This window comes from Octopus bimaculoides, chromosome 5, assembly GCF_046866305.1.
Source record: "Octopus bimaculoides isolate indiv1 chromosome 5, ASM4686630v1, whole genome shotgun sequence".
Classification (NCBI taxonomy): domain Eukaryota; kingdom Metazoa; phylum Mollusca; class Cephalopoda; order Octopoda; family Octopodidae; genus Octopus; species Octopus bimaculoides.
Genome location: NC_142932.1, coordinates 49,517,240 through 49,535,686, shown reverse-complemented (window position 1 = coordinate 49,535,686; position 18,447 = coordinate 49,517,240). Strand labels below are relative to the sequence as shown.

Below are 18,447 nucleotides of genomic sequence, written 5' to 3'. Positions count from 1 at the left end.
GATAGTTTGGAGTTCAGCGTTCCGTTCAATTCCTAATTTAATATAGGAAAGTCAGGTGTACATCTAATGATGTATAACCTACTTTCCTATAAAGTGGTGACCCCGACTAAGAAACAAACGCGGCCATGGATTCTGGACTACCAACCTATAACTGGTGACCCCGACTAAAGAACAAATGCGGCCATGGAGACTGAACTACTAAGCAACGATGACCACCAACATCTCCAACCATAGTCAACACGACTTACTATGTACACCAAACTAAACCACCGCGGCAAATCTCTCTCTTCGATTCTGTTAGGTGACTTAGCTTCACCACGATAATAAACAGACAAGAATTACAGCCTGCGATACTTCCAATTGTGTACTCAAGAACTTGGTATAAAACTCTCACGTGTACTGACCTTCTATCTGCTGTAATATCTCACATACATATAGACGGCCTGTCTTTTATCATGTTCTTATATGTCGCATTCACACTATCACATACATCTTTTATACCACACTAAATATCTCTTGTTATTCATTTTATACGGTTGTGTTTATCATCTTCTATCTTCTATCGTCGACGCTAATGGTCGTACAGAGATTATCTCTGTACGACCATCTGTAAAAGCGTACCTCTTCAAACACCATCATCACCAAGCAGCTTTTTCGCCACCAGCTTCGTTCAACCAAGATTACCACCGCGACGACAACAACTACTACTACCAACTACAAGCATTCCCCCGACGCCGCCAACAGTTTCAACTGGACATCATTACCACCGTCAACATCATTACCACCACACATACAGAACAGCTCAATGTACTGTCTACCACAATGTCGTGCGCCAACAACTCCACCACCAGGGACACACCATATTGCATGTTTTTCTTTCATTCCTTCAATTTGTACATTGCATGCATGTATCACACGAGTGTACATTTCATTTCTTTCATTTTCTTTGTGTGTGTTTGTGCTACATCTTGTGGGTGGTTTTCAGTGGCCATCCTGCCTCAGGCGTTCCAACAGAATTATATTATCGTGCGTTCCGCACTGGCAAGAGAGCCCTGTAGTAACGCTGTGCGCATGCGTAGTCTCACGCATGAGTTGAATTAAACATCCAAGCTTTCCCACTTTGATCGATCTCTTTCTTGCTGGCCAGCGATTGAGCAAGGACGTGTCTAGCTGTCTCTCCATCTTTCGAACTTACGCTAGACAGCTCACATCAATATACCAACGTCCCAACAACCAAGATTAAAGCTGTATATTTTCCACCATAAATAAATATTGTTATGTTGATCAGTTTGGAGTTTCTGCGTTCCGTTCAATACCTAATTTAATATAGGAAAGTCAGGTGTACATCTAATGATGTATAACCCACTTTCCTAAATGTGTATATGCATACATATATATATATATGTCTTTATACAAATACATATATATCGGTGATGCATTTTTGTTCCTTTTTTATATTTATTATTTGCTATTTCTATATAAACACAACACGAAAATAATATACTGCTTGCAGTGTGCACACGCAAAATTACAGCTCAATTTCAACTGAAATCAACTTTGTTATTTTGTAATTCGTGATCAGCTGATTTAAAAACCTGATCTTTGATATAAACTTAAAAAGGAACTATTTCAGAAATCATAAAAGATATATATAAAACACTTGAAAAAAAATTGCGTTTGATTACGTCGTTTATATTTGAAAAAAAAAAGGGTCGTTAAATGAGAAGAAAATATATTTTCCAGACATTTAGCTGTTGTTTCTAGCATATCGGATTTTCTAGTGGTATGATATTTTTTCTTCCACTGTTTCAGGAAAAAATCTATGCATGCATGTAACAGCAGACGAAAGTAAAATATACGGACTTTAGATTTTTGAAAGCGGGGAGGTAGGCGGAGGGGAATAGGGTATTTTCTAAGAAAAATTAAAATTAAAAAAATTCCAGCTACGTAATCTTCGTATTTTTCTGTGTAGATTAAAAAATATTCGAAAAAAAGTGAAAAATTAAAAGAATTGGCCTCTACATTGCATATATATATATATATATATATATATATATGTAGTGGATCTTGCATGCATGAAGTGGATTCGATCCACCATAGCCAAATTTAAATCAACACTCCAACAGAACTTTTCCCACGGTGGAACAATAGTTTTTCTCTGACAGCAGTTTAATATTTTCCAGATGCCTTTAGCTATGCGGAAACAATGTCTTCACCACTTGACCCTTTCTAACCTCTTCTACATCACCAAAATCTAGAATAGAGATAAAAAGACCACCAGCTAAATCCATTGTTCTCAATAATATATCTATCCTTCTAGATAGTTATAAAAACAGGAGACCCCAAGCAAAAACGGCAGTAGTCACTTGGGGACAACCTAGAGAAGCAACTAGTGACAACTCAATTAGTTAGTAAACGGTCATCATCAGATATAGTCACAAGCAGGCAGCCACTAAAGACAAAACGACCAGAGGGAGAAAGAAGATTATAACCAGCCAACTATGAGACACAACGTCCCACACTATACAACTTTGACTAGCTCGTTTCCTTTGCTCGGTAACCTTACCCTATCTTTATCTGTTTACTACTACAAGATCGTGTACACACACATACAGGCCGAAATTAACTTTCTTTACCTTGCATGCTTTACGAACTGTGTTATACTATTACTCTAACCTACCCGTCGTGGTATGGCATTTATTAAAGTAACGGTAAATAAATATTTCTTTACAACTTCGATCACTGTTCATCATTCAACTACACACAATTATCATTGCTACACAAAAATATAACAGCACAAAATTATCATCACTACAACAACCAGACTTTTACAATTGGTAACCTCCGACTCTAACATAAAATTGTGATATATATATATATATATATATGTATGTATATACATACATACATATATATATATATATATATATATGTATGTATGTATATACATACATAAAGTTAGATGAGGCCGACTTATGGGAATACCTTAAGTTTCATGTTCATAAAGCGCTTAGCTTTATGGCGTACATCATATTCCATAATTTGTTGGCTTAAAGCCTCTCTAAGCCAATAGGTTTTGGGATCTGATGATACGCCATAAAGCGAAGCCCATTATGGGCATGAAACCTAAGGTAATCCCATAAATCGGCCTTATCCAACTTTAATATATGCTGCTCCATAACTTAGAGTGTGCTTCTTGGCGGGGGGGGGGACATTAATGTTTTTACAGATTATATACATATAGACTAAACTACCCGTGACCCATTGGGTCACCGAGAAAGTCTGAGTTTCAGAACAACAGAGTTTTGTTTATTGGTTGTTTATCTTTTCCAGGTTATTTCACATGTTTTCACAGGTTATTTCATGTTTTGTTTATTGGTTGTTTTTCTTTTCCATGTTATTTCACATGTTTTCAATAAATGTGACATCAAAATCACGTGTAAACGACTCCTTTCCCCAGAAAAGGAGAGATTTGGCTACTATTTCTCGCACGCCCTGCTACCACATAACAGGTATTTCGGGTCTTTTAACGCAAACAGCTGTTACGTCGTAGCGGGACGTGCTAGAAATTGCAGCCAAACCTTTGGAGGTGAGACACGTTGAATGCACTCGAAAAAATCCTGTGGAAAGAAATTATTTCACACGGAGGTTACGAAATATTTACCGTATTTTTAAAATCATTTTCACTTTAAGATATTTATGAAATATGTCAAAAAAAGTTTTTGTAATGGTATTCATTTGAAAATAATTTTAAAACACATTAAAATATTGTCTGTTTAAAAAAATCTGAAATATAAATACTTACTGTACAAACAACATACATTTTTGAAATCACATTCACTTAAAAATATTTCTAAATGGTTAAAATATTGTGGTTAACGATAGTGAAATTAGAAACATTTACTGTAAAAAACAAATCGTATATTTTCGTTGTCAATCACTGTCCAATCGAAAGGTAAAAGTTTCTTCCCTTTCAGGATGAAGATTATTTTCGGAATATTTTCCCATTATGCACCGTTTTGAGTATTTATACCTCGAAAACCCCTATATCTCAAAAACCACTTGTCTGATTTACGCGAGGCTTGTTTTATTCCGTTCGTATTAACATTTCAGGGGAAACTTAATTCATAGCTTCGTTTTGGGATTTGGTTTGTAAGATTCTTTATGTGAGTTCGTGTGTTGAAAGCGTATTCTGTTGTGCTTGGGGAGAGTCATTCTCTTTTAGTGCTTTATAATTTAACACACTCACCTATTCAATAGTTGTCAACAACTATTGAAAAGGCTACAAGACGCAACGAAAATTTTAGAAAAATAAATAATTAAATGAGTGGGAACTTTACCAGCGAGTGTGTTAAATTATAAGGCACTAAAAGAGAATGACTCTAGCCAGACACAATTTAATTCATAGTATTTGCCCATTATGCGCCAGTTTGGCTGGGTAACATTGCGAGGAAGCAAGATTCAAGCTGACTTTTAATCTATTGCGTGTGTGTGTACCTTGCGTATGTGTATTCGATATTGTTTATATATATATATATATATATATATATATATATATATATATATATATATATATATATATATATATATATATATATATATTCATTCTTTTATTCTCTTGCTTGTTTCAGCCATTTGACAACAACCATGCTGGAGCACCGCCTTTAGTCGAACAAATCGACCCCAGGACTTATTCTTTTGTAAGCCTAGTACTAATACTATCGGCTTCTTCGGCCGAACTGCTAAGTTACGGGGATATAAACACATCAACATCGGTTGTCAAGTGATGATGGGGAGACACACACACACACACACATATGATAGGCTTCTTCAGTGTCCATCTACCAAATCCACTCACAAGGCTCTGGTCAACTTGAGGCTATGATAGAAGACATCTGCCGAAGGTGTCGCGCAGTGGGGACTGAACCCAGAATCGTGTGGTTGGGAAGCAAGCTTCTTACCACATAGCCATTCCTGCGCACACACAGATAGATAGATATAGGCGCAGGCATAACTGTATGATAAGAAGCTTGCTTCCCAACCATATGGTCCCGAGTTTAGTCTCATTGTGTAGCACCTTAGGCAAGTGTCTTCTACTCGGGCCGACCAAAGCCTTGTGAATGGATTTGGTTGAAAGAAGCTGGTAGTGTGTGTGGGTGTGTCAGTGCTTGTCCCCCACTACCATCTGACGACCGGTGTTAGTGTGTTTACGCCCCCATAACCTAGCGGTTCAGCATAAATAACCGATAGAATAAATACCAGGCTTCAAAAAAAAAGTATTGGGTTCCATTCATTTGACTAAAAATTCAAGGTGATGCCCCAGCAAGGACGCAGTCTAATGACAAACAAATAAAAGATTAAGCACGCACATATGACGGACGTCTTTCAGTTTCCGTCTATCAAATGCACCCAAAATTTCAAGTTTGATTTTGTAGATATGTGACGTCAGTATATATGTGTGCATGCCTACTAGTTCCTTTTTTCGCATTAAATTCCGACGTAATCGCAATCTATACCATCTGAAAGGTATTTGTAGAAAATTTCATTATAAAATATCCACTTTTTAGAAAGTTATGAGGAAACGAAGTTAGTGGAATACAATTCTGAGTTAATATCTAGTTTAAGACCCGATCGCGAAAACAAAACAAAACAAAAAAAAAGTGTAATAGACGTAAAAAAATGTGTAGTAAATGAATCTGAAAACCAAACTTTGCGGAAACGAACCAAAGGTGAGGAGAGGACTTTCGGAAAATTCACATGATCCGATTTTTCCCCCGATTTTTTCATGAAAATGGGTATCTTTTAATGAAAATTTATACAAATATTTTTCAAAAGGGCATAAATTATGATTATAAAGAAATTTGAAAGGTAAATTTTTTTCCGGAGATGGGGGTGGAAAAAGGAAGTTTCGGATCAAGAAGACCACATAAGTGGGAATTTCTCCGTTTTGACGGGAATTTTTCCAACTGTTTTTCACTACAGCCTTTGAAATGATGGAGAGCATCTTTTTATGAAAAAAACAGTTTGAATAATGATATTAACAGATCATACGCGTACTCCATTGGTAGGATGTAAGCATCAACCAAATAGTTGGTAATTAAAATTTTTACCCCGACCTTAATTAAGCGAGGCTGTGTGTGTAAGAAAAAGTATGCTATTAAATTAATTATCAGTAACAGAAAAGTATCCTATTAAAATTAATTATCTTTTACATACCTATTTTTTAAAGATCACTGTGGAAAAATGCCAATGATCTCAGGCTCTCCAATATTTTAAATTATAAACAGATACAATCAGGGGGTGGGGAGTGGGGGGTTAAAAAATCATAAATTAAATTTTTTTATATAACATGTTTGTGGCGAGAAAAATATTGGAAAAGTATCAATACATTCGAGTGAGAAAGAAACGAGGAAGGTTGTCTTGGGATGTGCTGGAAGCAACAGCCAAATCTCCCTTAAATCACACTTTTTCCTCTGAAAATATTTACAATTTTTTTTTTTTTTTTTTTTTCCGAAAAGGTTCCTCTGATAGTTTTTAAGTGCAAAAAATTGGCCAAAATCAGTCCGGAGAGGGGATGAGGGGAGTAAAAAAAATGAATTTATGTGGTCTTCCTGATCCGAAACTTTTTTTTTCCGAAACTCCTCTCCCCACCCCGTCGGAAAAAATTTTCTTCACAAATTTCTTTATAATCGTAATCTTTGCCGTTTGAAAGGTATCTATATAAAATTTCATTGAAAGATATCCATTTTCCTGAAAATTATGAAGAGAAAAATCAGATTGTGTGAATTCTCCAAAAGTCCTCTCCCTACCTCCGGTTCGTTTGCGCAAGTTATAGTTTTCAGATTTGGGTTAATATTTAATTCAACACCCGGCCACCGAAACGAAAAAAAAAAGTGCAATAGGTGTAAAAAAGATGTTAATTAAACGAATGGGAAAACAAAATTTGCTCTAACAAAGCAGGGGGTGGGCAGAAGACTTGGTAAATTTCACACGCACAATTTTCACTAAGAAAAAAAAAAATCGGATTTTTTGCGTGTAATCAAGTACCCTGACCGCCTAATATGATGCAAACTCCTTGCTTTTGTTCGGAAAAAGGAGAAGATCCTGGAATCATTGGAATTTTTTTTTTTTTTTTTTTTGAATGAATTCCGGTGACCTCCTAATATGCAACAAAACCCTTTCTGGGGTCCGGAAAACAGGGTGGGGTGAGGTGGAAGCTTCGGAAATTTCACCCCCACCCCTATTGATCTTTTCACCCGCACAATTTTCACTAAATAAAAAAAAAAAAAGATCTCGAATTCATTGCATGGAATCAAGTACCTTGACCTCCTAATATGCAGCAAACCCCTTATTTTTGTTCGGAAAAAAGCGGGGTGGATATATGTTATATCCAGTGATTTTAAAAGGTAAGAAAAAGACATTTTTATTTTAATATACTTTAATTTGTTTCATACACATACACAAACTAACGTGTTTTTTTTTTGTTTTTTTTTTAGAGTAATTATTTATCATTCTTTATCTCTCCACTGGTCCCCTTTTACTCTTTTACTTGTTTCAGTCATTTGACTGCGGCCATGCTGGAGCACCAACTTCTGCATTTTCACTTATTCATTTCAGACTTCTTTGAATTTTCAATCTCTCTCGAAAACGTATTTCTGCAAAATGTTATCTAAAATTATGGGTAAAGAAAGAAATAGCAAAGAATATTTGAAAATGGGGGTGAAATTACCGAGGGTCCACCCCGTTTTCCGGACCCCAAAAAAGGTTTTTGTAGTATATTAGGAGGTCACCGGAATTCAGTCAATAAAAAAAAAAAATTCCAATGATTCCGGGATATGGGGAGGGTCCGGTTTTCCCACCCCACTTTTTTCCGAACAAAAATAAGGGGTTTGCTGCATATTAGGAGGTCAGGGTACTTGATTCCATGCAACATTTTTTTTTTTTTTTACTTAGTGAAAATCGTGCGGGTGAAAAGATCAATAGGGGTGGGTGGAAATTTCCGAAGCTTCCACCTCACCCCACTCCGTTTTCCGGACCCTAAAAAGGGTTTTTTAAGCACATTAAGAGGTCACCGGAATTCATTCAACAAAATTTCCAATGATTCCGGGATGGGGGGGGGGCGATTTCCACACCCACCACCCGGCCCTTTTTTTCCAAACAAAAATAAGGAGTTTGCAGTATATTAGGCGGTCAGGGTACTTGATTCCACGCAAAAAATCCGAGTTTTTTTTTCTTAGTGAAGATTGTGCGGGTGAAAAAATCAAATAATACCAAAAATTTATCGATTTGTTTACTACATTTTGTTAGACCGGTTAGACTGGTTTTTTTTTTTTTTTTTACCCTGTTTTGGTGGCCGGGTGTTACTCTAGGTATTAGCTCAATTGTGTAGGTACGCCTAGATTGACAGGCAGATAGACACATAGGCAAGCAGATAGATAGATAGATAGAGAGAGAGAGAGAGAGAGAGAGAGATAGATAGATAGATAGATAGAGAGAGAGAGAGAGAGAGATAGATAGATAGATGGATAGAGAGAGAGAGAGATAGATAGATGGATAGAGAGAGAGAGAGAGAGAGAGATAGATAGATAGATAAATAAAGAGAGTGAGAGAGATAATTTATCTTGGTGACGGTGTAGGTCGAGGATGGCTAGCTAGCTCGCAATGAAATCTGAGAGAGAATAAAATTTAAAGAATGTAAACGAAGTAGAATAATTTAAAACTAATCATAACAAAAAAAAATGACTGTTTCCTACCTTAGATTTACGAAAGAATAAACACGTTAAGGCAACCATTATGAATAATGTAATCACCAAGATTGTCCACTCAATTACCATTTTTTTTTCTTTACGTTCGAAGTGTGTGATTTTTCTTTCTTTATGTTCGAAGTGTGTAATTTTTTTTTCTTTTCTTTACTCCTCCTTCGAATAGTTCAAACCAGGAAGTAAACTGACAAGGTGAATTAATGAAAGCTAACAGGTGTTAAACTGAAACTAAATTTTCGCGTTTTTCTTTCCGCTTTATACTGGAACAGATGTCGAGATGAACAAATACATTTATTTCACATGTATATCACTGCTATATATATATATATATATATATATATATATATATATATATATATATATATATATATATATATATGGGTATTCTTTCGATATGATCGAGCTCACATTCCTTTTGACAACTTTGCTGCCTCTAACGAAAGAATGCTTATATACATATATATATATATATATATATATATATATATATATATATATATATATATATATATATATATATATATATATATGTATATATATATATATATGTATGTATGTATACGTGAGTCGTCTAAAAGACCATAAGTTAGGGAAAAGATGCACTCGTATATCTGTCAGTAGAGTGGGTATATTATCCGAAATATATAGTATTATATATACATCAAGGCTGATCTTACCAATCGGTTTCGCGCAAGGAATACAATAAAGTGCTATGTAACAATTCGATTATATAACCTTATGTTCATCAGAGTTAGCCGATATGGTAAGGAACATGGCGACTGCTCTCTGTTGCTGGAGGTGGGTTAACGCAACTGATGTGCGGCTGTTGTGAAAAAGGCAGTGAAGCGGAAAATGGTCAGGAGATTAGGTTAGGAGTTATGTTCATTGGTTGGGTATGCTGTGAGGCCAGTAAGAGTTATCTTGAAATGTTTGTGGGGAAAGTGTGCGTTATTAAGTGTAGCGCTCTTGAGGAGATGGCGTGTATGATATGTGTAGTGGTGTCATATGCACAATTTTTTCCGAGGGTGTAAGTATATATAGCTGTGTTCGTTGGCCTATTTTCTTTCTGTAATGGTTAAGATCATGGGAGGTTTTATGTTATCGTGCAGCGTATAATGTGTGTGTGTGTGTGAAGGAGTATAAGCTGAGGTGGGTGGGAGACAGTCTATTTTGTGGGGTGTGCGCGTATGTACATGGGTGTATTGGTGTGTGTTTGATCAAATTCTGTGCCGGGACTGAGGGCGTTGATGGGAAGTCGAGGCCGGGGATCTGTGGCTGCAGACAAGGTGGGGCACGTAGGTACGATAGGATGTACTGCCTTTCATGTGGGCAAGGATTAAACACCTCACTCCTGGTATTCAGGAAAATATCCGGCTGTTGGGTACCCTTTAGGATTGCTCTCTTCTCAGTCAGGCACAACCTGGACTTCCTGCTCCTATTGAAGTACGGTTTGCATTTCTCCAGGATTTTCCACTTTATGCTGTGCTCTGTGGCGCCCTCTTTCAAAGACCAAACGTGCATGGTTAGGGTTGTGGCGTTACGTCTCTCTGGGATGTTAAAGGAGGACTTGTGGTTGTTAAAACAGGTTCTGAAGGGGTCTTCCGTTTCCCCCACATACTTCCGCACGCTCTGTTGTTCATTGGGCCCTATGGCTGTTACCTCTGCATTGTATACAACTGTCTCCGTATTGCAGAGGCCGTTCACCGGACAAGTTGTGTTACCCCTGCATGAGCATCCTACCTCTGCCTCGGGCGTAGTCCTACCTACTGAAATCTTTTTTTACACTAGGCGCACAGCTAAAGGATTATCTCATGGTATGTTTATTAAATATTTTGTTGAATCTATTAGTACGAGGAAATGTTTATCAACTAAACTAATGGAGATCATACCTATTCTGGCCTTAACATTTAAAGACAAGGGCGGCGTGAACCATAGCACTTACCGGTAATGCTTTCTTTTTTGGAGGTGGAGGGCTATGTAACAATGTAACAAATGCTATCGTTGAAACCGCTGGCACCCACCCTTTCCACACAAGAGCACTACACTTAATAATGCACACTTTCCTCACAAACACTTCAAGATAACCGGCCTCACAGCATACCCAACCAACGGACATAACTCCTAACCTAATCCCTTGGCCCTTTTTCGTTTCACTACCTTTTTCACAGCAGCCGCCTCCGACAATAGAGAGTAGTCACAATATTCCCTACCATATCGGCTAACTCCGATGAGAGCATAAGGTTCCTTGCGCGAAACCGATTGGTAAAATCAGCCGTGATTGATATATAATACCATATATTTCGGATAATATATATATATATATATATATATATATATATATATATATATATATATATATATATATATATATATATATATATATATATATATATATATATATATACACACACACATACATGCATATATATATATATAAACAAATAGTAAATGTGTATATGCATATATACGTACAGGTATGTGCATACCGACATCCACCTGTATGTATAGGTGCATATCTGGGTACAGGACATTGCAAACAAAACAGAGACGAGAAAACACACAAGCCACATAGAGAACATTCTACTTCATCAGCTACCTCCGTTTTAACACCGGCGTTTCGAAGAGCTAGGCAGGACGCATCGTTAAAACAGCTCTTCCCGTGGACCTTAAATTAAATTTGTATACACAAATTAAATCTTGCCATGGAGGAATGTCGTGACGGACAAAAAACAAGACAGGAAAACAAACAGAAAAGGCTTTACGGCCAGACGAGAAAATTTGTTTGTGTATGAACGCTGTGAGACACGAACTTGAAAGTAGGGACAAAGTGGTTCGCGTGTTAGCTCGGCGACAGCCAAGGAAGAAAAGGATTATTGACCGGAAGCATGTGACCATGCCGGTGTAAGGGGAAGAGAGAAAGTGGCAGAGGGAGAAACAAAGGGAGGAAGTAGAAGAATAGGTGAGCAACGAGAGGAAAAGAGAAAGAGAGGAAGTACGAAGGGAAAAAAGAGAAACGTAGTAGTAACAGAGGAAGAACGAGAGGGGTAAAGCGAGATACGTAGTAGTAAAGAGGAAGAACGAGGGGAAGAGAGAGAGAGTGGTAGAGGGAGAAACAAAGGGAGGAAGTAGAAGAATAGGTGAGCAACGAAAAGAAAAGAGAAGAGAGGAAGTACGAGGGGGAAAAAAGAGATACGTAGTAGTAACAGAGGAAGAACGAGAGGGGTAAAGCGAGATACGTAGTAGTAAAGAGGAAGAACGAGGGGGGGAATGATAGAGGAAGAGAAAGAGAGAGAGAGAGATATATATACATGCATATATATGTATGTATGTATGTATCTATATATATAAAAATGAGAATGTGTGTCTGTCTGTCTGTCTGTCTGTCTGTGTGAATCCCTAAAACTCGAGAACTACGCAACCAATTTCATTCAAATTTTACACATGCCTTACTTAGGGTTCCAGTTGTGTTTTAGTCAAAAAAAATTATTAACTTCTTGCAGAGTTCGAGCACACGGCAACATAATATCTCCTCCACTATTTAAGTATTACGTGTCAAAAGTGAAACAAAAACACTCATGTCAAATACTTTCACTTTAAAAATGAAACTATTCCACTAACTGAAACAATCACATTTCGATACTGTAGTGACAGATACTTTCACAGAGAGAGAGAGAGAGAGAGAGATGTATACATATACATGTATATGTACACCATTTCGATACTGTAATGACAGATACTTTCAGAGAGAGAGATGTATATGTATACATATAGATGTACACGTATATGTATATATATATATATATATATAGATCTATATATACATGTATATGTATACATATGTGTAGATGTATATATATATATCGATGTACATGTAATATGTACACATATATACATATATACATGCATACAGATATCTATACATATATACACCCATCACACACACATACACATGCACACAAAAACACACATTAGTCATTTGTTTTCTTATCCAAAACTACGTCAAAAGTACTGAATGGATCTTTATGAAATTTGGAAATTATATTCTTTGCATAACGGCCATAACTCCCATGAAAATTCATATATTTTTGATGTTGATGAAATTTTAACCCGAACATAACAGATGAGCATTATTTAGAAAATGATGTCACACGTTATCGAGGCTACCATTCTTTCTGGATGTGCAAAAGGGGATGACGTCTTTATTCCAAGAATTCCTCTTACTCCATCAGGAGCAGACATTCCTTTTACATTCAGAAGACTACAATTCCCCCTTCGTGTGACTTTTGCTATGTCCATAAACAAATATCAGGGTCAAACACTGTCTGTAGCTGGTCTTCTCTTGGAAGAGCCCTGCTTCTCACATGGACAACTGTATGTTGGCTGCTCAAGAGTGGGCAGCAACAAAAAACCTATTTGTATATGCTCCACAAGGGAAAACAAGGAACATAGTTTACAATGAGGTGTTATAATCACAACAGCAAGAAAGTATGTACATGATCACCTTCTTTTACGAAACTTCATTGACTTTCATATATTTATATTGATATACATATATATACGTGTGTTTGGGTGCGTGTGTGTATATACATCTCTCTATATAAAGATGATGCGTAGTCTAGACGGCGTTTTTAGATTTCATTATTCTCGTTAACCCGGGCAACGCCGGGTATTTCTGCTAGTATATATATAAATTTATATATGTGTGAGCGTGTGTGTGTTTATATATATATATATATATATATATAAATTCATATATGTGTGTGTGTGTTTATATATATATACTAGCAGCTAAACCCGGTTTCACCCGGCCTGTTTGGATGATGTGGCTGTGAGCGTTTTCGGTTAGGCATAATCTATAACACCGTTTCTCAACCTTATCATTTCGGGTCTCCTGTTTCGATTGAAGCCTCTAGCTGTTTGAAGATTTCATCAACCTCCAGTCAGAAAATGGCTTCAGGAGTTGTGAAGAAAGAATTTGTACGTAGTCTGTTTCTGAGAGCTATTCTATTGGACGCCTGTATAATCATTAAAACATTTACTTAATTATAAACATAGAAAGAAATTATACATTAATCCCTATTTTTGTAAGCAGTTGTATCTGTAAAAAATTTATTTGCAGAGAGCAGAAATTGAAAGATTTATGAAATGGACGTGCATGTGTGTGTGTATGTGAGAGAAAAAGGTGAGAAAGAGAGATAGAGTGAATGGGTGAAGTTGTGTGTTATTGACTTACGTTGGCTGGCACAGCAAGTACGAAGCTTTTGAGGCGGCAGATGACTGGAGTGATTTGGAAGATGTGAAGAAAGGCCGTCTTTTCAGTGGAGAGTTTCTTTGTAGGCAACGTTTCTCGTTTTCCCTTCTGATGCACAAATGTACAGACTTGTGGCCTGCCAGCACGGGAGCATCCAACGTAATGTTGACCGTGGGAGAACACTTGCTCTGTGAGATTTAACCCAACCATTTGCAATGATTGACCCTGTGTCTTATTTATTGCCATTGCAAAGGAGAGTTTGATAGGAAATTGAAGCCGCTTAAACTTGTTGATCGTATCGGAGGGAGGGAGGGAGGGACATTGGAGTTATAAGAACATCTTGACCAGCGGTCGGTCCATTCAAGATGGTTGCTTGTAAAACTCGGGAGTATAAATTTTGATTATCATGGACGTGCCAATACACATTGTTGGAGCATCTAAATTCTGCAGCAGCATGATGGGCGCTCCTCCTCAGAATATTCCAGGAAGTAATTCCTCTCCTCCGGAACTATCCAGGAAGTATTTCGTCCCCTCCTCGGACCTTTATAGGAAGTAATTCCTCCACTTCCTCCCCTTCATCGGAACTTTCCAGGAATTCCTCCCATTCCTCCCCGTCCTTGAAACTTTCCATGAAGTAACTCATCCCCTTCCTCACCCTCCAGGAAGTAATTCCACCCCTTCCTTCCCTTCCTTGAAACTTTACAGGAAGTAATTCCTCCTCCTCGGAACTTTCCACGAAGTAATTCGCCACCCCACCGCGGAACTCTCCAGGAAGTAATTCACAGCCCTCTTCGGAACATTCTGGGATGTAATCCCCCTCCTCGGAACTTTCCATGAAGTAATTCGGCCCTCCTCGGAACTATCCAGGAAGTAGCTCATCTTCGAAACTTTCCAGGAAGTCACATCCTCGGAACTTTCCAGGCATTAGTTCAACCTCGAAACTTCCCTGGAATTCCTTGGAAATTTCCAGGAAATCCTCGGAAATTCCAAGAAGTCCTCGAGCCTTTCCAGGAATCATCGGAACTTTCCAGGAAGTCACATCCTCGGAACTATCCAGGAAGTAGCTCATCCTTGGAACTTTCCAGGAAAGTTTTACAGGTTTTTACAGTTCCTGTGATGACTTCGATTGATAGTCTTCAAATCAGCTTTCTACTTTCTGGTTTTGAGAAGACTAATTTCTCAGGATTGGTATTTAGACAGTGTGTTACATATCCCAGTGCCCCAATAATTACAGGTATAAACCTAAATTTGTAATCTGGATAGAGTAACTTCAGATTTCTCAATAGTTCAGTGTAGGTATTCTCTTTTTCAATGATCTTCAGCTTTATGTCAACATCCACTGAGCAGCTGATTTCCACAACTGTACACAGTTTCTCTTCTCTGTCCCAAATCATTATATCAGGTCTATTGTGTTTACATTTTATTGAGGTTTTTACTGGGATATTCCACTAGTACTCCTTTTTATTGATTGGTTATGGCTTCTACCATACTGTGGGTTCTTATTTCTTTGACCTTGGAGTTATCCTTTCAACAAATCTTGTTATACCGTGTCCCGCTAAAACATTATGTCTCATTGGTAGATAATACTGTGATGACATTTTTGAACAACTGCCTATAATGTGAATGATTTCTTTGGTGCTAACTCCACAAAGTCTGCATAGGTTGTCACATTTTGCTACTTTTCTTGCATCTCTGTCCCTTTTGTGCATCAGGTATTTAGTTGATATTATTATTATTATTATTCAGGTCACTGCCTGGAATCGAACTCGGAATCTTGGAGTTAGTAGCCCGTGCTCTTAACCACTACACCACATGCCCATGAGCATATTGCGTAGTGTTTAAGAGCGCAGGCTACTAACCCCAAGATTCTGAGTTCGATTCCAGGCAGTGACCTGAATAATAATAATAATAATAATACCATCCAAAAATACCTTAGGAATGAGAACCCAGGTTTGAAATTTCCCCAAGACACCTGATGAAGGCTGGAGGGTATATCAGCCAAAACGTGTTAACAACAAACAAGATGAGGACAAATATCCATCAAATGTAAATAATGTAAATAAAGTTCAACTAAGATTCACAATAGAATATTGCTTCCATATCTGAGAATACACTGCTACTTAACACAGAAACCACCTAGGCTCCATCATGAGGAGAGGCACCTTCCAATAGGCAAGAAATCGTTCACCAACCTCTAGCACACAAATATGTTGTCTTTACAATCTTCCTTTTTTACCACTTCAATACCATGTTTGTTCGTAACACATGCAATTCATTGATGTAAGGGGTCTTTGAGATACCACGGAGTTTTAGCCTTATTGTGTGTCTCGGGCAACAAATCTAACAAAAGTATAGACTCTTGTTTATAAAAATCAGTATACAAATTATTTGTGATGCGCACTGATGTCTGCCAAACAGATTATAACTCATAAGATGCATTGAGAACAGCAACAATCCAAACAATAACATATCTATTCATTCCCAATACATGTTCTTGTACATTCAGACATAAATAATCTAATTACTGTTGTTACAAAGTTCCTTTACATCAATGAAGTGCATGTTATGAACACAGATCATCCAAGGGTAGATGTTCTCTGATGATATTTAAAAACAACAGCGATCAGATACTCACATTCAAATCTACTAAGATATATTGAGAATGAATAGATATGTTAAAAACAACTATACACTTCTCTGTCAGTGTATATAAATATGCATTTAATGCAGCTTTAGGAGTTTTAACTCTTATTTCTTGCAATATAGGTACTCTCAGCACCCTTAGTCACAATTACTGATGATTAAATTTTCTCATATGATTTTATATTGTGCCTAGCTGCTTTTATAAATTTTTAGTATATACATTGGCTAAATCAGCCATGAATTCATATGGCAAAGTTATTTCACTGCCTCATCAAATAAATGGAGTGACAGTATTAATGACTCCTGAACTAAGGGACGAAACTGGCTCAGTGTTTTTAGCTTTGCACATAGGGCAGTTATTTCCCCTGTGAGTTTATATAAATGTTTGTTTCACACTGTTAAGAGTTTTAAATCTTATTTCTTGCAAAATTGCTGCTCTGAACAGCCTCGGTCACAATTAGTGACGATTACACACACACACACACAAACAACAGGCATTTTTCAGTTTCCATGTACCAAATCAACTTGGGTTAGCCTGGAGCTACAATAGAAAGCACTTTCCTAAGGTGTCATGCAATGTAACTGAACTCAGAACTATGTGATTAGGAAGCATACTTCTTACCAAACAGCCTGCCTGCATATATATATCATCATCATCATCATTGTTTAACGTCTGTTGTCCATGCTGGCATGGGTTGGACGGTTTGACTGAGATCTGGAGTGCCAGTGGCTGCACCAGGCTCCAATCTGATCTGGCAATGTTTCTACAGCTGAATGCCCTTCCTAATGCCACCCACTCCGAGAGTGTAGTGGGTGCTTTTTACATACCACCACACAGGAGCCAGTCAAGTGAGCATGGCATCATTCACATTCGGATAGTGCTTTTTACATGCCACTGGCACGGGAGACAGTCAGGGAGCACTGTCATCAGCCTCATTCAGATAGTGCTTTATATATATATATATATATATATATCATCATCATCATCATCATCGTTTAACGTCCACTTTCCATGCTAGCATGGGTTGGACGATTTGACTGAGGACTGGTGAAACCGGATGGCAACACCAGGCTCCAATCTAATTTGGCAGAGTTTCTACAGCTGGATGCCCTTCCTATATATATATATATATATATATATATATATATACATACATACATACATACATATATATATATATATATATATATATATATATATATATATATATATATATATAAACATAATTTAGGGATCAGCAAATATTTGCTTCACCACATACCGAAGTTCAGAAATAGCAGCTAAAAAAGCTGAGACTCCAACAGATAGCATTACTTGAATGTTACTCGTTCATGCATGCACAGTTTGCTAGCATAGTCGAATTTACTACTGGAATATCGTATTGATGAAGGAAATTGAGTATTTATCACTCATAATCCAGAAACGCGTCTACGATTAATCTTCGGAATGGTTAGTTCTCATTGTTTTTTCTTCTTGTTTTTGCCTTTGTAAGTTACAAGTAACGTTATTTGTTGGAGTCTCAGCTTTTTTAGCTGCTATTTCTGAACTTCGGTATGTGGTGAAGCAAATATTTGCTGATCCCTAAATTATGTTTATAAATATATATGAACTTTTAAATAAGTTCTCCACCGATAATGGTGCTTACATACCGAAGGGCTTGGTAAAAATTATTAATTGTTGATTTATTAATAAATTAATAAATTGATAATCCTTTACCCTTTTAATTTGTAATAATTATTCACTCCCTGTTAGTAAACACAGATTCTCTGCGGTATTGCTTGTCACGCACA

General features: G+C 37.1%; 1 protein-coding gene across 3 annotated transcripts in view; it reads right to left on the bottom strand.

Moving 5' to 3' along the window:
• The window catches only part of LOC106869253 (uncharacterized), an 80,329-nt gene extending 70,420 nt beyond the window's left edge, over positions 1–9,909 (bottom strand). Inside the window, exon 1 of one of the 3 annotated variants that reach the window (XM_089352217.1) lies at positions 8,754–9,909. In XM_089352217.1, the coding sequence (XP_089208343.1) occupies positions 8,754–8,834 (81 nt within the window). In that variant the 5' untranslated portion in view covers positions 8,835–9,909. The remainder of the gene's footprint in view (positions 1–8,753) is intronic. The other 2 variants (XM_089352218.1, XM_089352219.1) reach the window with 2 other exon arrangements.
• Between the last annotated feature and the right edge of the window lie 8,538 nt (positions 9,910–18,447).